General features: G+C 35.9%; 3 protein-coding genes and 1 pseudogene across 3 annotated transcripts; 3 read left to right on the forward strand and 1 right to left on the reverse strand.

The window, feature by feature from the left end:
- Positions 1–744: 744 nt before the first annotated feature.
- On the forward strand, positions 745–4,515 carry LOC145955330 (uncharacterized). The gene is made up of 3 exons (XM_083069993.1): positions 745–2,519; positions 2,593–2,878; positions 2,959–4,515. The coding sequence occupies exon 3, from the start codon at positions 3,151–3,153 to the stop codon at positions 3,934–3,936; it is 786 nt and encodes a 261-aa protein (XP_082926119.1). The 5' UTR covers positions 745–2,519; positions 2,593–2,878; positions 2,959–3,150; the 3' UTR covers positions 3,937–4,515.
- Positions 4,516–6,155: 1,640 nt separating this feature from the next.
- Positions 6,156–7,016, reverse strand: LOC109794226 (uncharacterized). The gene has a single exon (XM_020353716.2). It carries the CDS (start codon positions 7,014–7,016, stop codon positions 6,156–6,158), a length of 861 nt encoding a protein of 286 aa, XP_020209305.2.
- Positions 7,017–17,357: 10,341 nt separating this feature from the next.
- On the forward strand, positions 17,358–17,947 carry LOC109789510 (cysteine proteinase inhibitor 10). The gene has a single exon (XM_020348480.3). The coding sequence runs from the start codon at positions 17,434–17,436 to the stop codon at positions 17,794–17,796; it is 363 nt and encodes a 120-aa protein (XP_020204069.1). The 5' UTR covers positions 17,358–17,433; the 3' UTR covers positions 17,797–17,947.
- Positions 17,948–24,309: 6,362 nt separating this feature from the next.
- LOC145955391 (uncharacterized) overlaps positions 24,310–24,325 on the forward strand; it is a 2,648-nt pseudogene continuing 2,632 nt past the window's right edge.

Here is a 24,325-nt window from a genome sequence, read left to right on the forward strand (position 1 = left end):
TCTTAATCACCTACAAAACCTGTCCTGGATATTTTTTTATTTTTAAATATTAGTGGTGTTAATCTTATACATATACTACAATACAAAAATGCCTCTCTCACACTCTTTAAAAAATTACTATTTCTTTATTTTTAATAAATTAAAATATATAACTGTTTGTAATTTGTATGATATATTTAGACAAAGGCACCTCTCTAATTTCCTGTATCTGATTTTTATATTATTGTTTATTAAAATTATAAGACACTAAAATACAAATACTAGATCAAAAATAAATATGAACATAACCTATGATTTTTTAGATAATTGTTTTTAATTAATTTTTTTACTTTAAAGAGAACGTATAGTATATGCAAGGCCACACAATTATTAAAAATAAATACTAACAATATATTTTTAGAAAAATTACTTTTTGAAAATTACGTGTGATGAAATTGATGAATATATATATATATATATATATATATATATATATATATATATATATATATATATATATATATATATATATATATATATATATAAAGAGAAAGACAATTCATTAGAGGATATAGACAAATAACAATCATCACAAAATTCATAAACGTAGTTTGGACATAAGCATTGTAATGCATTAGGTTTAAAGTTGACTAAGAACTTTAAACAACTTTTGTCATAAAGATGAGATGTTCTTTGTGTAATATGGAAGGAGTGTTTTGTGGGTGTAAATTTTGTGTCTTTTTATTCGCATTTGTGGATGTTTAGAGATATGGTTACAGTATTTGGAGGGTATATATATAATAGCTAGAATAATATTCAAAGTAATTTGGTTTGAAATATTTTGCCAAATTTTTAACTATTTACGAGTTTCTATTCAAGACAAAACTCTTGCTAAATGTTTTGGGTTAAATATCTTTTATAACAATTAAATAGAATGATTAACAAGTATAATCACTTTTAATAATTGGGAGTTTTAACAATTTTTTTTGCTTTTTTTTTGTGTTAAGTTTAAATTTCATTCATGTCTTTTCTCTCTCGAAATTTTCAAAGAGATTTGACATACATTTTATATTGGTTAGGTTGAATATATAATGATAATTTTAGTACTTATTGAGACATTGGAAATGTTTTTTTCTTCTTCTCATAATGACCCTTTGTTTTATGTTATTTGGTGTTGGCAAAGTTATGAAAGGTTGTGTTTTGTTATAAAAAAAAATTGTAGATAATGTTTTACTTATTAATGAAGTCAGAAGAATAAAGTAGCTTATTATTAATGATATTTTTAGGATTTGTAAGGTTCACTCAAAAACTTAATGATATTATGTTTTTGTTCTTTAAAAATGTTATAAATTCTGGACCATCATCTATTGTGGTTCTAACATTGTTGTACTTACACGAATCAGGTCATCTCCCTAACTCGGATAAGTCGTCTTCCTTGCTGGGTCCAACCGAGGTTGTATGAGGTTGATCAATAGGTCGAGTTCTTTCTCTCCGGTCTCCTTGTTTGGGCGTCTCGGATGTACCTGCAAAAAGGACTTCGACGATCAAGTTAGTTAGGGTTTCCAGTTTCACGTATTGGTTATATTATTACCTGTGGTGGTTGTCCGAGTAACCGTGTAACTGCTATGTGGTTATTTTCTGAAGGTGGTTGAATTGTCCTTGACGTTGTCAACCTGCTGAGGTGTCTCAATGATGTCTCCTGTGACATGTCAGCGTTTCATGGCTTTATTTCAGCTTGTCTGAGAGGTCACCTCGGTCAAGTTAGTTTGTGGACTCGGCTAAGCTCGGCTTGAGTCAGGTTGGTACATAAGCCCCCCAAGCTTTGAGTGATGTGAGAATGAAAGAGCTGAGGAAAAGAAAGATATCGACAAATAAAAATGAAGAGGTGGGCGTAAAGAGCTAGAACGTTTCGAGAAGAAATACGTGTCTCTATTGAACCCTGTGCACCGGAGGAACGAGTGTTTTTTGAAGTGGCTACTACGCCCCCGTACATATATATGTATCAATGTCTGTGTAGGGATTTAGGTGTGATGATCCCGTTTACCCCATTCGAGTGTGAATTGCTGAAAAAGATAAATGTAGCACCTAGTCAATTACATCCGAATAGCTGGGGTTTCGTACGTGTATTCCAAATTTTGTGTGCAGTAATGGGGATAAAGTTGAGCTTAGGAGTATTTATGCACTTTTATCAAATAAAATTGGGGGAACCACCGTATGGGTGGGTGTCGTTGAGTGGAAGTTCCCATGGGGTTTATTTCAAATTTTTGCACAATCATACAAGAATTTTAAAGAAGAGTTTTTCAAAGTACAATCATCTCATGAAAATCTGAGTTTGGATCCAATTTTCCACTGGAATGGGGAACCAAAATTTCCTCTAAGTTGGCAATCACAACCTGTGAGGTTCTCGGGGTCAGAGGGGTTGGTGTTGTCACCTAGCGAGAAGGAAGATATAAAAAAGTTGGAAAAGCTAGCTCGGCCATTAGAGAGCAAAGCTATTTTAATGCTTGCGAGATCTCAAAATCCACAAGATGACCTAGAGAGTAAGTAATAATAATAGTTATATGTAATTAAAGTCATGTAATTGAATATGTTATTGATTATTGTGATGTGCAGAGATCATGGGAAGGAGCAAATGGCGCGAGCTAAAGGGGAAATTCAACATTGAAGAAATCCCAGATGCAGCGATTCCCAAGCAAAGAGTGAGGAAGCAAAAGGTGAAAGACGAGAACCTTCACAATAAGGGACTTAAGATTGTCGACCATGTCGGTAATCCAAGTGCGCCGAGAAAGAAGTTGTGAAAGAAACAACAAACTCAAAGGCTGTGATTAATCTTGAAAAAGAAGATACCATTCAGAAGCAGGTTGAGAAAAATCCTGCTAGTGATTTGACTAAAGAAAAGGTATATTTCTCATCATTATTAAATGTTATGTAATTATGTTGATTATTCTGATTTCAATTTTGTGAACTTGGCTTTTGAAGTTGGTAAATGCACAAGTTCCCGAGTCTTCAGAAGGTTTGGTGTCAAACTTGGAGGCGGCAATTGCTCAACTTGGCTTTAATTCACCGACTTCACAAGGGAGGTCGTCCCAATCTGGTCCAAACACTCATCCGAGATCCTTACATCAGAGATATGATATAGAGCATCCTCTAGCGAGGTTGGATCATGTAAGTATGTCACCCGATGTGACTTCATTCTGGAATGCCGAGTTGACGGCAGACGCATTCTACAAGGAAGATCCAGCCTATATCGCTGATAAGGCTTTGATTGAAAAAGTTGGTCCTATCCAAGGTTTAGATTTCGTGCAGGTGTTTTTGCAAAGATTTATCGTTGTGGTAGATCATTGGAAGAAAAAGTGGGATAAAAATGTTGCATTAATGTCTAAGCTGAGGACCGAGAATGCCCAGGTTGGGTCATTAAATGCTGAGGTTGATAGTTTAAAGAAAAAATTGGAAGAAAACTCAAAGGCATTTGAGATTTCTGTGAGGTCAAATAAGACGTATGCGGCTAAGGTGGAGGACCTTTTAAAAAAGGTGAGTTTGTTAGAAAAAGAAAAAGAAGTTCAAGCAGAGACTGTAAAGGCGTTGGAAAAGAAAGCAAAGGACCATGAAGGGAACATGCAGAGCTTGAAAGGCGAGATGGTGGAGCTTTATAAGAAAAATAAAGCCTGTCAAGAAGTTATTGTTGCTAATGTGAGGAAGATTGGAGAAATAGAGAATGAGAATAAGAAATTGAAGAAGGAGGTGGAAGCTACTGAGTACGAGGTTGTCGTAGAACATAAGAAGGGGTTTTCTAAAGCCTTGCGACAAGTGAAGTGCATTGCTCCAAACATTGATTTGACAGAAGTGCACATCACCAAAGATGCGTTTAAGGGGAAATTGGTTAATAAAGATGACATCTCGGATGATATGAGCGGTGAGGAGAACAATGGACAATTGTTTTTATTTTCAGCATTGTAGTACAATTTGTATTAGGGTTTATATTTATGGTTGCTTGCATGGGCCAAACTTTTTAGATGATTTTTGTAATATTCTGGATATTTTCCTAAAGGTGCTAATTAATGATGGTGTCATGTTGAAAATTAGCACATAGATATTCTGAATGAATGAAATTAGTATATGAATGAAATTAGTACTCACCTACTTATTTTGATAGGATGAAATCAGCTCAAATTTTGTAGTGTTGCTTCTCAGATAATAATAAACTTGGTTGTATGACGAACTGAAAAAGTAAAATTTGCTCAAACTTGGCCAGATTATTGCTCAAACTTGGCTCAGACTTGGACGATATTATGAGCGATATTATAAACATTGGCTCAGACTTGGCCAAGTTTCAAATCAAAATTAACATCGGTCCAGGATAGGACGAATCCATAAACATTGGCTTTTGGATGGTATCATAAACATTGGCTCAGACTTGGCCAAGCTTCAAATCAAAATTAACATCATCCAAACTTGGACTAGTTTATGAACGCGATATTATAAACATTGGCTCAGACTTGGCCAAGTTTCAAATCAAAATTAACATTGGTCCAAACTTGGACTAGTTTATGAACACTGGCTAAGACTTGGCCAAGTTTCAAATCAAAATTAACATTGGTCCAAACTTGGACTAGTTTATGAACACTGGCTTAGACTTGGCCAAGTTTCAAATCAACTTGGACTAGTTTATGAACACTGGCTCAGACTTGGCCAATTTGTAAACCAAAATCAACATCGGTCCAAACTCGGACTTGTTTATGAACATTGGCTCAGACTTAGCCAATTTGTAAACCAAAATCAACATCGGTCCAAACTCGGACTAGTTTATGAACATTGGCTCAGACTTGGCCAATTTGTAAAACAAAATCAACATTGGTCCAAACTTGGACTAGTTTATGAACATTGGCTCAGACTTGGCCAAGTTTCAAATCAAATTAAGGAACAAGGGGAGAATTAAATTGATATAAAAGAGGGAAAAAATCAAATTATGAGAAGAGAGAATTTGTAATATTGAATATGGAGTTACGTGTACATTACATCTCTCTTAGTGACCTCAGGTATGCCTCGTTAAAACCTCTTCAGCCAAAACCCTTCTTTTTTATTGGGAAAAAAGACTGAAGTAGGAAAAAGAGTACAACACCTGGGTTTACATGCGTTTAACTGAAATAAAATTTTAAATGGGTGGCGTTCCAAGTTCTAAGGAGAACTTTGCCACTGAGTTCTGTCAGTCTGTACGCTCCATTTTGTAGGCATTCTAAGATGCGAAAGGGGCCTTCCCAATTTGCTGCTAACTTTCCTGTCGAGGTATCTTTCCTAGCGTCGCCTGTAGCTCTCAAGACGAGATCTCCTTCATGAAAGGATCTTGGTTTAAGCTTCGCGTTATACCTCCGTGATGCTCGAAGTTTGCATGCTTCTTCTTGTACCCGGGCATGTTCCCTTGTTTCATCAAGTAAATCTCTGTCCAAGCTCAGCTGTTCTCCATTCTAGGACTCGGTAAATGTTAACCTTCTATGACTTGGCTCGCCAACTTCAACGGGTACCATTGCATCAGAGCCATAAGTCAACCTATAGGGGGTTTCTTGAGTGGTAGTCTGTGGCGTGCAATGATATGCCCACAGAACACTAGGTAACTCTTCAACCCATTCTCCTTTGGAAGATCCTAGCCTCTTCTTAAGTTCACGGAGAATCACTTTATTTGCTGCCTCAGCTTGGCCATTTGTTTGTGGGTGTTCTACTGAGGTAACTTTATGCTTGATGTCGAGTTGCTTCAAGAATTGCTCAAAATTTTTATCTACAAACTGCTTGCCATTGCCTGTGGTGATTGCTTGAGGTAGGCCATACCTGCAAATGATTTTCTTCCACGTGAAACGCTGCACATTAGTTGTTGTAATTCGCGCTAAAGGTTCAGCTTCAATCCACTTTGTGAAGTAATCAATCCTTACAATTAAAAATTTCAATTGACCTTTGGCAATTGGGAAAGGACCGAGTATGTCCATACCCCACCACGCAAAAGGCCATGCTGATTGCATTGAATGTAGTGTTGTTGCGGGTAACTGATGTAGGTTGCCAAATTTCTGACAAGCTTCACATTTTTGTACATATGCTTTACAATCTGATCTCATAGTTGGCCAATAGTAGCCAGCTCGGATCACCCTTGCAGCCATGGACCGAGCTCCAGAATGCATGCCACAAATGCCTCAATGGATCTCGTCCATTACGTATTCAGCTTGTTCCGAGTTAAGGCACTTTAAAAGGGGTACTGAGAATCCCCTTTTAAACAATTCACCAGCTTCAAGAGTGAAATAGCAAGATTTGGCTTTGACCTTTGAAGCTTCAACTTTGTCACTCGGTAAAGTACCGTCTGTGAGATATTGCCAAATGCTTAACATCCAACTGGACTGACCAGGATTGTTAGCTAAAACTGCTACAAAATCATAGTTTGGTGCACTAATTGTCTCCTGAATAATTGTTTTGTATTGTCCTGGACGTTTGGTGCTGGCTAATTTGGATAGTAGGTCTGCTCTAACATTATGTGCTCTTGGAACATGCTCGATCTGAAAATGGTCAAAAGAAGAGGTCAAATGAGACACCATAAGGTTGTACCTTTGGAGCTGTGGTTCTTTTGTTTGGTAGCTTCCTCCGACTTGCTCGGTAATTAACTTGGAATCGCTACAACATCTGAGCTTCTTAACACCAACATCTTTTGCGAGCCTTAAACCTGCAAGTAGAGCTTCATACTCTGCTTGGTTGTTAGTAGCTCGGAAATCAAACTTAATTTCAAGTTCAAGCATCATATTATCAGGGCCTTCAAGGATAATTCCAGTACCACTACCTTTAGTATTCGACGAGCCATCGACGTGTAAAATCCAACATTGATCCTCCAATGGGATGCTAGGTGTGAGCTCGGCTATGAAATCAGCAAGACATTGGGCTTTCAACGCTCCTCGGCTTTCATACTTGATTCCGTATTCAGATAGTTCAATTGACCAAGCTGTCATCTGACCTGCGAGATCGGGCTTCTGAAGTATCTGTTTGATGGGATAGTCGGTCTTGACCATAATTTGATGACTTTGGAAGTACGGCCGAAGTCGGCGAGCCGAGGTTATTAAGGCTAGGATCAGTTTCTCAATAGTTTGATATCTCTGCTCGGTTGCCTACAAAACACGACTGATAAAGTAAATGGGAATTTATTTCTTACCGTCGGTTTGCATAAGTGTCGCACTGATTGCATTATCGGCAACAACAAGGTACAACAAGAGATCGGCATGGTCCTGAGGTTTGGTTAGGATAGGGGGTGCAGACAAAAAGGTTTTGAAATTCACAAACGCTTGTTCACACCGAGCATCCCAACAAAAATCCTTGGGTTTTTTGAGCAAGTTAAAAATAGGTTTGGCCTTTTCCGCCATCTTGGAAATGAACCGAGATAGGCTAGCAAGCCTGCCTGCCAATCTTTGTACTTCCTTATGATTTTGGGGGCTTCTCATGTTAATCAATGCCTGACACTTGTCTAGATTTGCTTCTATCCCTCGGCAAGTTAGCATAAATCCCAAGAATTTTCCCCCTTGAACTCCGAAAACACACTTTTCAGGATTTAACCTCATGTTGTATTTTCTGACTTGTTGGAGGATCTCTTCGAGATCTCGGATATGATTAGTGACTGATTTCGTTTTGATGACCATGTCATCGACATAAACTTCAAGGTTATGCCCAATCTGTCCAGCAAATACCTTGTCCATCAATCTCTGATATGTTGCTCCTGCATTTTTAAGCCCAAATGGCATGACGTGGTAATAGTAATTGGCTTGTTCTGTGATAAAGACGGTGTACTCTTCATCGGGGGGATACATGAGAATCTAATTATAGCCTGAGTAAGCATCCAGAAAGCTTAGCATGACATAACCAGAAGCTCCATCCACCAACCTATCAATGCTGGGTAGAGGGTATGCGTCTTTCGGGCAAGCCTTGTTTAAATCTGTGTAATCAACACACATACGCCACTTACCATTAGATTTCTTGACCATCACAACATTGGCTAGCCAGGTGGTGTACTTAATTTCTTTGATGAATCCTGTATTGAGTAATTTTTGAGTTTCTACTTTAACAGTTTCTCGTCTTTCGCCACCAATTTTTCTTTGCTTCTAGGATACTGGCTTAGCTTCCCTGTAGATGGCTAATCTGTGGCAAATAAAATTGGGGTCTATCCCGGGCATATCTGCACTACTCCATGCAAAAAGGTCAGCATTTTTAATGAGAATGGACATGATTTTACCTTGGAGATCGGGTTCTACGTGCTTCCCAATTTTTGTACATTGTCCTGGCTTCTTTCCAATTTGGAATTCCAAGAGCTCGTCAATGGGACTAGGTCGGTGGTCATGCATGTCAACTCGCGGATCCAACTCGGTCATCTCGCTCTTGCCGACATGGGCCATCATTGTAGAGCTTGTCATTCCAAGCTGAGGTTTTGTGGGAGTGATCTTTAGACTTTCAGCGTAACACTTCCTTGCCAATTGTTGATTAGCCTTGATGGTGATGATATGTCCGTTCATCCCCGGGAATTTCATGGTTAAATGAAGTGTAGACATGACAGCTCCCAATTGTTTTAGTGTGGGTCTTCCTATGAGGATGTTGTAAGAAGTGATGGCATCGACTAAGAGATATTTTACCAACACTCTTTTGGAATTTGCAGTTGTACCAAAAGAAGTTAGTAACTCAATAAAATCGCGAGTGTGGACTCGCTCACCTGCAAAACCTACAAGAGGCTCAACATATGGTTGTATCATGCTGTGAGGAATATCAAGCTTTAAAAAGGTTGGCCAGTATAACACATCGGCGGAGATGCCTTGATCAATTAATGTCTTCTGAACCTCCCAGTTGGCTACCTCGACCGAGATGACCATTGGATCATCTTGGTTTAGGCTTATGCCCTCGTAATCATCATCGATGAAAACGATAGGAGGGGTGGGTATATCTGACTTAACTTCCGAGTTGGAACAATTATGAACATTGGAAACATTGCGAAGATGCCATTTCCGAGCGGAATTAGAACTTCCTCCTCCGGCAAACCCGCCAGCTATAGTGTTGATGACACCGCGTATGTTGTTTCCTTCAGAGGATTTATCCGTGTGTTGCGGATCAGCGCTGTTTGAGCTTGGTTTGCTCTCTTCGCGTGCATTTGGTTGATGATAATTGCTCTGTTCAGATCGGCCTGGATAATTTTGATGTCGTCCCTGATATCGGCCTGAAAATCAGCCAGGCCTCTGCTGCGTCCTCGGAAACCTCCACGGGAAGCTTGGCCGCGTTGGACATATTGTCCAAGGTTGTAACATCCCGAATTTTCTGCTAATACAATGTTAAATATTATTATTTTTATATAGTTATTTTTGTTAATTAAAGAGGTTTTTATAGAATATTTTAGAGGTTTGTTACAATTTAAATTATTTGTGAAAGTTTTATAAAAATCTATTTTTTTACGCCGGAACGGGCTGTTCCAAAAGTGGAACGGGCCGTTCCAAACAAAGAAGATATATTGATTTTGAGGTAGCAGAACGGGCCGTTCCAAAAGTGGAACGGGCCGTTCCCAAAGAGAAACGGGTCGTTCCAAGGTTATGAAATTGCCTAAAGACCTTAGTTAGAAACGGGGCGTTCCAACTATGGTCAATCAGTGTTAACGTGAACTTCAGAACGGGCCGTTTTGCTTTTTGAAACGGGCCGTTCTGCTTTTTGAAACGGGTCGTTCCGATTTTGGAACGGGCCGTTCCAGTTGCTAAATTTGCCTATGTTCGAAGAATCCGGAACGGGCCGTTCCGAATCCAATACGGGCCGTTCCGGGGACCCCAGGATGCCTATAAATAGGGGCCAGGGGGTGAAAATTTTATATACTGAAAGAGAAGGTGAAATCTTAGAGAGAGAAAGAGAAGAGAGAGAGAGAGAGAGAGAGAGATAGAGAGAAAGAAAGAAAGAAAGAGAGGGAAAGAAAGAGAGAATCCAGAGGAGGAGGCCCTGCCCAAGTTCCAGTTCCTGCTTATCCAGGTAAGGGGGGAGTGAGAAACCTCGCTCAGGGGTGTGGGGATAATTGTTGGATAGTTTGTTTGTCGGATTGGCCATCAATCCCTTGCCGTTGTTCTGTCTTATTTTCTGTTTGCTCTACTTTATTTCTTGTTGGAAATAATAAATAATTATGTAATCTCAATCCCTTGTTGTTGTTCTGTCTAATTTTCTATTTACTCTACTTTGTTCTTTGTTGAAGGTGTCGTTATTCTGTTTGATTTTCTATTTGCTCTACTTTGCTCTTTGTTGAAGGTGTCGTTGTTCTGTTTGATTTTCTATTTACTCTACTTTGTTCTTTGTTGAAAGTAATAAATGAATATGAAATTAATGTTAATAATAAATGAGTTTTAATATGAACAAGAATGCTCTCTGGATCTCTGTGAATTCATGTGCGGACCTTATGAGGAGTATTTATGACACGACCATGTGAAATATGGACAAATGACATGAGACCTAAGAATGGACTATTGAGACAAACTATGATTATGAGACTATGACAAATGAGGACATGATGTACTAAATGAAATTCTGTAATAAGTTAAATGTTGAGTTAATGAAATAATGAATGTGTGACATGCATCATATGCGTATATTACTCCAGGTGTGCCGCTGAGGCCGCATACCAGTGATGTAACTTGCTAACGAGGTGTACCTTAGGGTCACCAGCGATGTAACTTGCTAACAAGGTGTACCTTGGGGTCACCAGCGATGTAACTTGTTAACAAGGTGTACCTTAGGGTCACCAGTGATGTAACCAGGTGTACCTTAGGGTCACCAGTGATGTAACCAGGTGTACCTTTGGGTCACCAGTGATGATATGTGAAACTTCCTTATGGCACCACATGCATGCATTTATGAGTCGAGTTCATGACATTATTACATGATAAATGAATGTATATGTGATATTGATGATGTATGTGTATTGTTTACATGTGACTTATATTTGTTGTGTGTGTGTGGGTGCTATCTAACCTTTATTTCTGCACCTGAAACTGAGTGAGATGTTTCTCACTCCCTTGTTGTTTTTGTATATGTTTAAATTACGTTGCAGGTGAACAACATCATGAGGATGTTGGTGATGAGGCGTAAGGCTTCAGTTGGGCATGCTCTGATAGGATGTGACATCGGGCATAGCTAGGCTTATTTTGGATGTTATTATTTTAAAAAGCTGTAATCTTCTATTCTTTTGTAATTTTAAACGTTCTTGAGAAAAGACCAGAATGTACATCTTTGTCATATTTCTTTTATTACATGATTTGAAAATTATAAATTAGTTCCTAACTAGGAGGCATTGCCACCTTTGCTGGAATTAATCTATATTTTTCTTTATATGATTTCTTGAATTTTTATACTTACAAGACGACTTTCTATGATTTATGAATTACGAATGTGAATCTTCTACCTTATGAGATTTGAAACAATTGTTTTATACATGAAAGATTTTATTTACTCAAAAAGAAAAAGAAATTATTGTTTATATTTATTGTGTATTAACGTTGGGGTAGAGGGTGTCACAGAGGTGACCAGCTTGGATAAGTTCTTCGATTCGATCTTTAAGGCTCCAGCATTCCTCTGTTGAGTGTCCGTAATTTCTATGATAACGGCAATGCTTGCTCTTATCAGCGTTGACCGGGTTGTGTGCCGGTGGAGGTAGAGAGATCAAATCTGCATGGTTAGCTTCCTCCAAAATATTAACACGGGGAGCGTTGAGAGGTGTGTAAAATTCATACCTGGGACCTCGTGATTGACGAGGTCTTTTTGATCTCTGGTCAAAATGAGTCTTGGATTTCTCTTTGGTGCTAGACTCTCCCTTTTCGGGGAAACTGTCGCGGACAGAGTTACGAAACTCGGCGTGCTCCTCCATTTGAATATATCCGGTTGCACGTGCTCGGAGTTCATCCATGCTGGCGGGTTGATGTCGGCAAAGACTATCCACAAAGGGTCCAGGTTTAAGCGCCATAAGCATGGAATGAAGGGCGACTTCAGGATTAAGGTTGCGTATTTTGATAGAAATGTTAGCAAAATGTTCCATAAAATGCCTTAATGACTCATCATCATGTTGTCGCAAATTGGAGAGCGCGACCGATGTGATATGATGGGGTCTACTGGTAGCATATTGGGCGGAGAAAAGGCGCACCAAAGTATTGAAGTTGTCAATCGAACGGGGTGGTAATTGGGTGTACCAACTAAGGGCAGCGCCTTTGAGCGAGGTGGGGAATACACGGCAGATGATGGCGTCATCATTTGTGTAGAGGTTGATTTGAGTGATATACGCATCAATGTGTTCATCTGGATTTGTGGTGCCGTCATAGCGCTCAATATTGAGTGGTTTCCATGAAGGTGGAAGAGGAACCTCCATAATACCATCAACAAAAGGGTGTCGACGAACCGTGTGGTGATCATCGACGGGACGACTAATATGGGTATGCTCGGAACGATGAGTCCGAGTTGGGTTTGATGGATAGGTCGGATCTGGAGAAGAATGATGCTCATCAGCGACAGGGAAGTATTACTGGTATTGTGTGTATGGGGTGGTTGATGTTGTTGCCACTGAGTTCTGAAAGCAGCATGCTCAGCACGCATTTGTTGGAGGTCGGCTTCATGTTGTTTACGAAGATTCTCCATTGCTTCAGCATGTTGTTGTCGCATCAATTCAATCTGCTCGAGTAATCGTCGTAGAATCGGATTGTCTTCCATGTTTGATGCGTTTCTGTATGTTGCACTTGTGGTCGTGTTGGTCTGACTTCGGGTTGAAACCATAAGGGTGAAGGAGGAAAAGTTTTACCAGGCCCTCCTTCTAGCGCCAAATGTACTTACACGAATCAGGTCATCTCCCTAACTCGGATAAGTCATCTTCCCTACTGGGTCCAACCGAGGTTGTATGAGGTCGATCAATAGGTCGAGTTCCTTCTCTCCGGTCTCCTTGTTCGGGCGTCTCGGATGTACCTGCAAAAAGGACTCCGACGATCAAGTTAGTTAGGGTTTCCAGTTTCACGTATTGGTTATATTATTACCTGTGGTGGTTGTCCGAGTAACCGTGTAACTGCTATGTGGTTATTTTCTGAAGGTGGTTGAATTGTCCTTGACGTTGTCAACCTGCCGAGGTGTCTCAATGATGTCTCCTGTGACATGTCAGCGTTTCATGGCTTTATTTCAGCTTGTCTGAGAGGTCACCTCGGTCAAGTTAATTTGTGGACTCGGCTAAGCTCGGCTCGAGTCAGGTTGGTACAATTGTTATTACAAAGCTAGTCAGATGTGAATTTCAATCACCAAATAAATTGAGTTACAATAAAGTCAGAATGCCATTCTATTTCACCTTTTTTTGAAGTAAATATAAATTAGACTTCAATTGTTTATTCTAATGAGTGTGATCAATGGAATGTTAAGGGAGGGATGCAACTAATGATGTCTAATTGAAGTGTTAAAAGGTTTCATGAGCTTTCTAAATAATAAAAAAATGAGTATAGAGTAAAAAATCATAAAAAGTTTGATTAATTATTATTATTATTTTTATGTTAGGTACAAACATGTAAAAATTTAATGCTAGAACGATTATAATTTGAATTAAAACAACCGAAAATGCAATTTGGTTCCTTAGTAAATTTAGTTTGGAATACTTTAATCCCACCTATTTATGTTATGATTTTTACCAACAAAAAATAGTCAATGAAGATTTTACTATCCAACTCTATTGTGAAAGGGACAAAGTGGTATAATATCTTTCTAGTTACATTTGACAAGCTTTGAAGATGTAAAAATAATTGTATTTTTAATTAGAATTAGATGCCTCAAATGAATACAATAATTCGTATCTTAAATTAAGTTGATGTTGTAGATCTTAGCATGCAACGCATTTAGGTTCTCGATGTTCCTTAAAGATTAATGTTCCTCCTATTTGTGTGGCTCAATTCTGGTGCATTCTTAAGAAGTTTCAAATAGGACTTTTAGGACTTTTGGATAATATTGAGCAATGTGTTGTATGCTTTTACTTCTGATTTAGGATTTTGTTTTATTGTTCATGTTGAGTTGTGAGCAACCGATTTAGGATATTATTATTCATTGTTTCTCGTCTTTGAGTTGTTAGAATGCTAAACACATCCGCATTTAGGCCATCTCAAGTTGAATTGCGAGGCTCGATTAAAAAATGCATTTTAATTGAGAAAGAATAAAGTAGGATTTTTGGATATTATTGAGTAGCGTGTTGAATGCTTTTGCTTCTGATTTAGGATTCTGTTTTATTGGTCATGTTGAGTTGTCAGCTACCTACTTAAGATATTATTCATTGGAAAACAGGTTTCAAAATGTTTATTATAGAAGAATATATTCTTAAGTTGTTATTGGTCTTCTTACTTGTACTTGCTATTGGCAAAACGATTGGATTGACCCAACAAATAAAATAGACAAGATGTCTTGATCCATTTTATTGGCAAAAAAAAGAAAGAAAAAGTTTGTATATTTATTTTAAATATCTATTTTAATATGTACATATATTTGTTTCAATATCTAAAGAACTCATATAAATTAGTGTATTTAAATAATAGAATAAATCTCAAAATATAATATATTTGCTTTGACTTGTTACGCAACAAATTTTAATTTTGCTACATAATAAAATAGACATGTAATAATAATAATAATAATAATAATAATAATAATAATAATAATAATAATAATAATAATAATAATAATAATAACTCTTCCAAAAATTTGTTTCACAAAAAAATATCAAGTTACATAAAATAAATTAAATCATATGCATAATATACATGATGGACAACAAATTACAAATTACTCACATAATAATTTTTATGTGACTTATTTAAACTTAACATTAATAATAATAATAATAATAATAATAAATAAAATAAATAAATGACGAGACAATCCACCCCAACTAGCTATTTGATTTTGAACCAATGAGCTAACGGGTTAAAATGTCCAACCTAATTAACCAACCAATTTTCAATAGGCCAGTGAATCGGATCCATTTTACCTCCCCTATACTCATCCAATTACCCTGGCTATGGGTTTGATTGTATGATTATTGATTTAATTGAGGAAAAAGAAAATATAGAGTGGACCTATGTCTTGTTAGAAGCTAATAAATACTTTTGCTTATTGTCTTTCATAATGGACAAATGAGAGATTTTGAGTTTGTTATTGTTTATGTTTTTAACGTCGTATTAGGTCATTCATAAAGCGAAATCTTAAAATTCACAAGTTATTTGGAATATTTGATTGAGTCTAGATTTTCATGTTTATAATAACCTCAATTCCTTTTTATCTAATCACTAAGCTATAGTGGCTTATAGAAGCACATGTGCTTCCATTTTTTTAATTAAAAAAAATATACAATAATATTCTAAAATTTGATGTTGATTTTTTGTTACATTATATCCTTTAAACGGAATACAGTAAACCATTTCAAAGAAAAAATTAACATCATATAGTAAGAGATAGAACGTGTATTTGTTATAACATTGTATAATTATTTTTTAATATAATTTTATACATGAATACTTGTATAAATAGAATTTATTGTATATTTTGTACTCACTAACTTTCTAAATTTTTTTATTCTCTTTCATTTTGTCTCTTAAAATTCATTCTCAAGCTAATTTTATCTATTTTCAATTATCTCTTTGATTTGTTTTCATTCAATATAACTAAATCAAAACCAATTTAATTCCTATTTTAATTTCATGTCAAATTTTCAACGTCTTCTATGAATCCAAAATTTCAAAATTCTCCACATTTACCACATCCACAAAATAACACGAATATAAACAATTTTTAGTTTCTATATTCATTTTCATATGGATATCTCATGTTTCAATCACTACCAATTAACATCAAAATAGATCATGACACTTCAATGGATGACACTTCAATGGATACTAGTGAAGGTCAATCTTGTGAAAGAGATCTAGAAACACCGTTTGAGTTTGCATTTGAATCTCAAGTTTCACTATTTTTAACTTAAATTGAGTTGGATAATGTTACTTTTAATGAAGAAAAGAAAGAAGAGTCAACTTGTAAATAACAAAGAGCAAGGTTCAATATGGAAGAATATAAATTTCTCATTTGATTATGGTTAAATATTTTGAAGGATCTAGTTATGGGGGTAAATAAAAAAGAATTGTCCTTTTGGTCGAAGATTAAAAAGAATTACAATGAATATCACGGTCACTTACAATTAAGGAAAACAATAGAATTGAAACGTTGATGACAAAAATTGAATAAAATTATTCAAAAATTTGCCAAATGCTACAAACACTTCTCAAAAGAAGAAGAGTGGTAGCAATGAGATTAATATCATGTAAATTACATATAAAATCTAATTAAGTTATTTTTTTTATATTTTGTAACATGAAAAAATATTTCACAAAATAGTAAAATAAAAAATTTCTTAACTTATAACTTAATAAAAAAATTAAGTTAATAAATAAATGATTGATAATATGCAAAAAAAAAAAAATATATATATATAAAAAAATTGTGAAACCAATTTAAGAATTGAAAGAGAAATATTAGATTAGATAAAAAATATTTATAAAAATACTTAAATTTAAAAAAAAAGTAAAATAAGTAATGTATACATATAAATCCACTAAAGAAGTGATCTCCTTTAAAAATGATCGTAATAGATATAAATTTTATCATATTTTTACACGAGTTTTAATGTTTACTTTAAGTGTGTGTTCCTTTAATAAGACGGAAGACTAATTAGAATATTAAAACATTATCCCCATTTTTGTCTAATAAGACGTTCATTAATTACAAAGCAAACACTTCATGCACAAAGCTAATAATAGAATTGGGCATAATATCCGAGACATAAATATGTTTTAAGCAACACGTTTTCTAGCTTTATATTTATTCTATGTCATATAAAATGCATGCACAAACTTTTACCATAAATAGTAATTCATATAATGCATTTATTTTTAAGAAAATATTGAATTTAAAAGAGTTAATGTATATAAGAACTTTTTATAAAAAAAAAAAAAAAAAAACTCTATTATAGCATGAACATGACTAACTTGAGTAAAAAAAAATAGTTACTAAAATAAAATTATTTGCGACCTGAAGGTAAAAAAAAGAAAGTTGACTAGAGAACAAAAGAAAGCAATGCGAACTGCATGGAGTACACATGGCAATCTCTGAGATTAGTGGAAGCCTATCTGTCAGTTTCTCATAAACACAGGAAGCCAACTATTACTCCAATTACATAAAAATAAATAAAAGCAATGTAATTCTCTGTTTCTTCCTTCTCTCGATAAGTAACACGTGACACGCGGTTTTCATTCCCTCACGCACTTACTCTCGGTTACTCTTTTAAACGTGTCCAAACACTCCTTCTCTCCCCTCTATATAATACGCAATTCAATCGCTCTGAATTCCAACCGTTTCGGCACACTTGATCCCATGGCGATGTCCATAAGGCCACCAGCACTGACATTGGCGATCCTCGTCATTTTCGCCACCGTCGCGTACGGCGGATTGGTCGGGGGGAGGACGGAGATCGCGGGCGTGAAGACGAACAAGGCGGTGCAGGAGCTAGGGCGGTTCTCGGTGGAGGAGCACAACCGGAGGCTCAAGGATGAGGAGGAGGTGAAGTTCGTGGAAGTGGTGGAGGCGCAGCAGCAGGTGGTGTCTGGGATCAAGTACTACTTGAAGATATCCGCCACGCAGGCTGACGGAGGTTCCAGAATGTTCGATTCCGTTGTGGTGGTCAAGCCGTGGCTCCGTTCCAAGCAGCTTCTCAACTTCGCTCCTTCCGCGCTGTAAGCCGTAATCGATTATGGTTCCGACTATTGTTAATCAACTCATTGTAATAACATGCTACGTGCCTTCATTAGCTTAATTGTAGTTTGGAATCACTAATAATTGTAAACGGTAAATCTTGTTGAATAGAAAATATACAAAATTCTGATTTAAATGAGCTAATTAACGACTACGGTGGTTAAGTTTTATTAAAATGAATTTAACCCAAACCAATTAATTTATATGACCTGTTAAGTTTTATTAAAATGAATTTAACCCAAACGAATTAATTTTTATGACCTGTTCACCGGAAAAAAAATTGTATTGGATTGTGTTTTTAGGTTAACACATTAGGTTCACTTATATATATATATATATATATATATATATATATTATTTTTTTTATATTTATTTATTTATTTATATAGATTTATAGTATTTTGTTTGTTATTTATTTATTTATGAATTAAATATGTTTTCGATCCCTATAAAATAAGTAAACTAAAAAAATAGTGAAATACAAAACACTTCAAGCTTAACGATTTTATCTGTTTTAAGATTAATGATTTTTATCTGTTTTAATTTTACTCTGTAACTTTTTTTTTTTTATCTTTTTTTATTATTTTTATTTTTTTCTTTCTAGGATGTGTAAATATCGGTTTTTATCCCTTTAAAATAAGTAAACTAAAAAATAGTGAAATACAAAACACATTGACCGATACAATTCTCCCATTCCGTTGGGGGTTGGGGGTTTATCAGGGTTTTGTGTATCAGTTGCACAAACACTTCGACCCCTCTATCTTTGATCTACCTTTGCTTAAAAGTAAAAGTTTTTTGGTGGCAAATATTTAATATTGAATTTCTTGAATCCAAATTCAAGTCTGGAAGACTAGATTGTCCTTAAGCCCTTATCTATCATTTAGGAAGATTGCAGAGGTTAAAAAGAAGACCCTTTTAAATTTTGTTTGGAAGCCAACTCTAAACCCTAAACTCAAGTTCTTAGCCTTAAGATTTGTGACTATTACACTTCTTTGAGATTCAGTTTTAACAATTTTGTGCTAAACTCAAGTTATTAGAAGATAGAGACGAAATATTTTAACAATTTTGTGCTAAAAAGTTATTTGGTATCAGTTATAATTGTGTTAACAAAATTAAAGAATATTATTCTTATGTTGTCCAAAAAATATTTTTTAATTTATCTATTAATATGGGTATGTATATTTTGAGATTCAGTTTTAACAATTTTGTGCTAAACTCAAGTTATTAGAAGATGACGAAATATTTTAACAATTTTGTGCCAAAAAGTTATTTGGTGTCAGTTATAATTGTGTTAACAAAATTAAAGAATACTATTCTTATGTTGTCCAAAAAGTATTGTCCAAAAAAGTTATTTGGTGTCAGTTATAATTGTGTTAACAAAATTAAAGAATACTATTCTTATGTTGTCCAAAAAGTATTGTCCAAAAAAGTCTAATTTAGTTTAGAGTTAGGCTTCAGGGTTTAGGCCCATTTCATAAAGTATTTTCCCTGGTTTAACGACAGCTATCCAATATTCGGGAGATCCTTTTCTCGAGGTCTTATTGTAACTGTTTTTTTTTTTTGAAATATGCGTACTCATATTTGTTCACCTCGGCAAACATTTCGTGATGTTGCCCGTCGTCCCACTTCTATTTGTCTTCTATTTGTCTAATGTTATCGAGGCGGCTGAAGAGCATATCTTCTGAAGCAAATATGATTACCTCGAAAAAGAAATTCGTTCTATATACATTCAAACCATTATTGGTCATATCGAGAAATCGAAGCTATACAATGTTTTTGCCGGGCCTATATCGAGAAATCGAAGCTATACAATGTTTTTGCCGGGCCTATATAGATGGTTGATATCTAAGATAAGCAAATTTAAGATACTAGTGTAAATTTAGGTCTTCCTGATTTAACTAGGATCATAGTTTTTCAATTTCTATACAAATAAAGATAAAGAAAAGGAAGTTTTCCAATCATTGATTCAAACCCATTGTCGAACTGAATCCCACTGAGTGGTATGGAGGTACTTATGGCAGAACAGGTCAATCTAGTCTTTCACAGTAAAGTGATAGGTGGAACTGCCATTAAACGACTTATTAGCAGATTAATAGATCACTTCGGAATTGATGACCTATTAACAATACGCTGGGATTCCGTCAAGCTACGGCTACATCCATTTTCATTAGGAATCGATGACTTTTTAACAATACTTTCTAAAGGGTGGCTAGTCCAAGATGTTGAATAACAAAGCTTGATTTTGGAAAAACATCACCATTATGGGAATTTGAGATATGGTATGCTACAAGTGAATATTTGCGACAAGAAATGAATCCTAATTTTAGGATGACCGACCCCTTTAATCCAGTCCATATAATGTCTTTTTCGGGAGTTAGAGGAAATGCATCTCAAGTACACCAATTACTACGTAAGCGAGGATTAATGTTGGACCCACAAGGACAAATGATTGATTTATTTATATTCAAAGCAATTTACGCGAAGAGCTATCTTTAACAAAATATATAATTTCTTGCTACGGAGCCTGTAAAGGAGTTATAGATATTGCTGTACGAACATCAGATGTTGGATATCTTACATGTCGACTTGTTGAAGTGGTTCAACACATTGTTGTACGTCGAATAGATTGTGGTACCTTTAGAGGAATTTCGGTGAATACCAGAGTGGGATGATGCCGGAAAGAATTTGGATACAAACATTAATAGGTCGTGTATTAGCAGACGATATATACAGAGGTTCGCGATGCATTGTCATTAGAAATCAAGATATTGGAATTGGACTTATCAATCGATTTAAAACCTTTCAAATACAACCAATATTTATTAGAACCCCCTTTACCTGTAGGAATACTTTTTGGATTTGCTGATTGTGTTATGGCCAAAGTCCTACTCATGGCCACTTGGTGGAATTAGGAGAAGCTGTAGATATTATTGCGAGTCAATCAATTGGAGAACCTGGCACTCAACTAACATTAAGAACTTTTCATACTGGCGGAGTATTCACTGGGGGTACTGCAGAACATGTGCGAGCACCTTATAATGGAAAAATAAAATTCAATGAGAATTTGGTTCATCCTACACGTACACAATGGAAAAATAAAATTCAATGAGAATTTGGTTCATCCTACACGTACACGTCACAGGCATCCTGCTTTTCTATGTTATATAGACTTGTATGTAACTATTGAAAGTGGTAACATTACACATAATGTACCATGCATCATAATTTAGATATAGTAATGTCCATATTTTACTAAAAATAAGTCATTTATGGATATTATTAGGAAAATCATACAGGTCCGGTTCAATCTCTTTTTCACTCCGAAAAGATCAAAGATCAAATGAGCATCCATTTTCTTTCTACTGGAGAAAGAGATATTTATAACCTTTTAGTAAGTAATGATCAAGTAAGACATAAATTATTTTGTTTCAAGCCTTTTGATAAAAACGAAAGAAGGATTCCAGATTATTCAATATTTAATCAAATCGTATGGATAGATCATTGTAATTTTACACATACTGTTGTTTTATATGATACTACGTATTTATTAGCAAAGAGGCAGAGAAATAAAGTCATCATTCTATTTCCATTCCAATCTATTCAAAAACGAGATAAAGAACTAATGTTGCTTCCAGTATCTCGATTGAAATACCAATCAATGGTATTTTTTTTGTAGAAATAGTATTCTTGCTTATTTCGACGATCCTCAATATCGAACAAAGAGTTCAGGAATTACTAAATATAGGACTATAGGTATAAATTCCATTTTTTAAAAAGAGGATTTTTTTAATTGAGTATAAAGGAGTTAAAGAATTTAAGCCAAAATAGCAAATCAAAGTAGATCGCTTTTTTTTTTTTCATTCCCGAGGAAGTGCATATTTTACCAGAATCTTCTTTCATAATGGTACGGAACAATAATATCGTTGAAGTAGATACACCAATCACTTTTAATATAAGAAGTCGAGTAGGGAGATTGGTCCGAATGGAGAAGAAAAAAAAAGATTGAATTAAAAATATTTTTCGGGAATATCTATTTTCCCGAAGAAATTGATAAAATATCCAGACACAGTGCCATCTTGATACCACCCCGAATAGTAAAATTTTTTTAAAAGAATAAAAAAAAAAGAAAAATGGGATCTATGTCCAATGGATCACAATTACAAAAAAAAAAGTATTTTGTTTTGGTTCGACCCGTCATTTTATATGAAATAGCGGATGGTATCAATTTAGTAAAACTTTTTTCGAAAGATATGTTCCAAGAAAGAGATAATCTGGAACTTAAAGTTATAAATTATATTCTTTCTAGAAATAGAAAATCAATTCGGGGAATTTATGATACAAGTATTCAATTAGTTCGGACTTGTTTAGTCTTAAATTGGGATCAAAACAAAAAATGTTCTTCTTTAGAAAATGCGCATGCTTCTTTTGTTGAAGTAAATACAAATGGTTTGGTTAGATATTTCTTAAGAATTGACTTAGTGAAATCCCATATTTCATATATAAGAAAAAATAAGGCATTACTCCCCCCAATTCCAATCCAGAGTATACTTTCATCCAATGATTAAACAAATAACTTTCAGGAACGAAATAATCCTTTAACTTTTTGAAGTCCTTTTTTTACTTGCACAACAAAGAATAGGATAAGAACAAAAAAAAAAGTGATCCCCCTTTTTTTGTCTTATATCCATAAATATAGATATAAAATTCATGTAATAATTTAAAAAACTAAGATGTAATTCTTTTTCGTAATCGAAAATGATGAGAGAGTTATTGATAATTCTAAAAGAGTATTTTATGGAAGAATAAAGCTATTACTCAACCTATTTGAATTTTGGTTTTTTATTTAAAGGATGGAAATTCTTTTTCCTTTCCACAAGGACCAGGAGATTGGATCTAGCCATAAGAAAAATATAATGTTTGGCTGATAAATAACTAACTTCTTGGTCTTCGACCCCCTTAGTCACTACGAACGCCCCCGATCAGTGCAATGAGATGTGTTCATTTATCTATCTCTTGACTCAAAATGGGAGCAGGTTTGAAAAAGGATCTTAAAGTGTCTAGGGTTGTACTAGGAGGGTCTCTTAACGCCTTCATTTTTCTTCTCATCGGAGTTATATCACAAAGACTTGTCGTGGTATAGAAGAAGGCGTAACAAGTACGCACACTTGGAGTGCGCAGTACAACAGATAGTTGTATGCTGCGATGATTTACTTCACGGGCGAGGTCTCTGGTTCAAGTCCAGGATGGCCCAGCTGCGCCAAGGAAAAGAATAGAAAACTGACTTGACTCCTTCATACATGCTCCACTTGGCTCGGGGGGGATATAGCTCATTTGGTAGAGCTCTGCTCTTGCAATTAGGTCGTTGTGATTACGGGTTGGATGTCTAATTGTCCAGGCAGTAATGATAGTATCTTTTACCTGAACCGGTGGCTCACTTTTTCTAAGTAATGGGAAAGAGGACCAAAACATGCCACTGAAAGACTCTACGTACTGAGACAAAGATGGGCTGTCAAGAACGTAGAGGAGGTAGGATGGGCAGTTGGTTAGATCTAGTATGGATTGTACATGGACGGTAGTTGGAGTCCATGGCTCTCCTAGGGTTTCATCATTTGGGATTCTGGGGAAGAGGATCAAGCTGGCCCTTGCGAACAGCTTGATGCACTATCTCCCTTCAACCCTTTGAGCGAAATGCGAAAAAAGGAAAAAGAATCCATGGACCGACCTCATCGTCTCCACCCTGTAGGAACTACGAGATCACCCCAAGGATGCCTTCGGCATCCAGGGGTCGCAGACCGACCATAGAACCCTGTTCAAATAGCGAAACGTATTAGCTATCCGCTCTCAGGTTGGATAGTAAGGGTCAGAGAAGGGCAATCACTCATTCTTAAAAATTAGTATTCTTAAGTCTAAAGAGTCAGGCGAAAAAAAAGGGGGGAGCTCTCCGTTCCCGGTTCTCCTGTAGCTGGATCCTCCGGAACCACAAGAATCCTTAGTTAGAATGGGATTCCAACTCAGCACCTTTTGATTGAGATTTTGAGAAGAGTTGCTCTTTGGAGAGCACAGTACGATGAAAGTTGTAAGCTGTGTTGGGGGGTAGTTATTGTCTATCGTTGGCCTCTATGATAAAATCAATTGAGGCTTGAGAGGCGGTGGTTTACCCTGTGGCAGATGTCAGCGGTTCGAGTTCGCTTATCTCCAACTCGTGAACTTAGCCGATACAAAGTTATATGATAGCACCTAATTTTTTCGATTCGGCAGTTTGATCTATGCTATGATTTATCATTCATGGATATTGATAAGATCCTTCCATCTAGCAGCACCTTAGGATGGCATAGCCTTAAAGTTAAGGGCGAGGTTCAAACGAAGAAAGGCTTATGGTGGATACCTAGGCACCCAGAGATGACGAAGGGCGTAGTAAGCGACGAAATGCTTCGGGGAGTTGAAAATAAGTATAGATCTGGGGATTCCCGATATAGGTTAACCTTTCGAACTGTTGCTGAATCCATGGGCAGGC

The sequence above is a fragment of the Cajanus cajan genome, chromosome 2, assembly GCF_000230855.2.
Source record: "Cajanus cajan strain Asha chromosome 2, NIPB_CcT2T_4, whole genome shotgun sequence".
Taxonomy (NCBI): domain Eukaryota; kingdom Viridiplantae; phylum Streptophyta; class Magnoliopsida; order Fabales; family Fabaceae; genus Cajanus; species Cajanus cajan.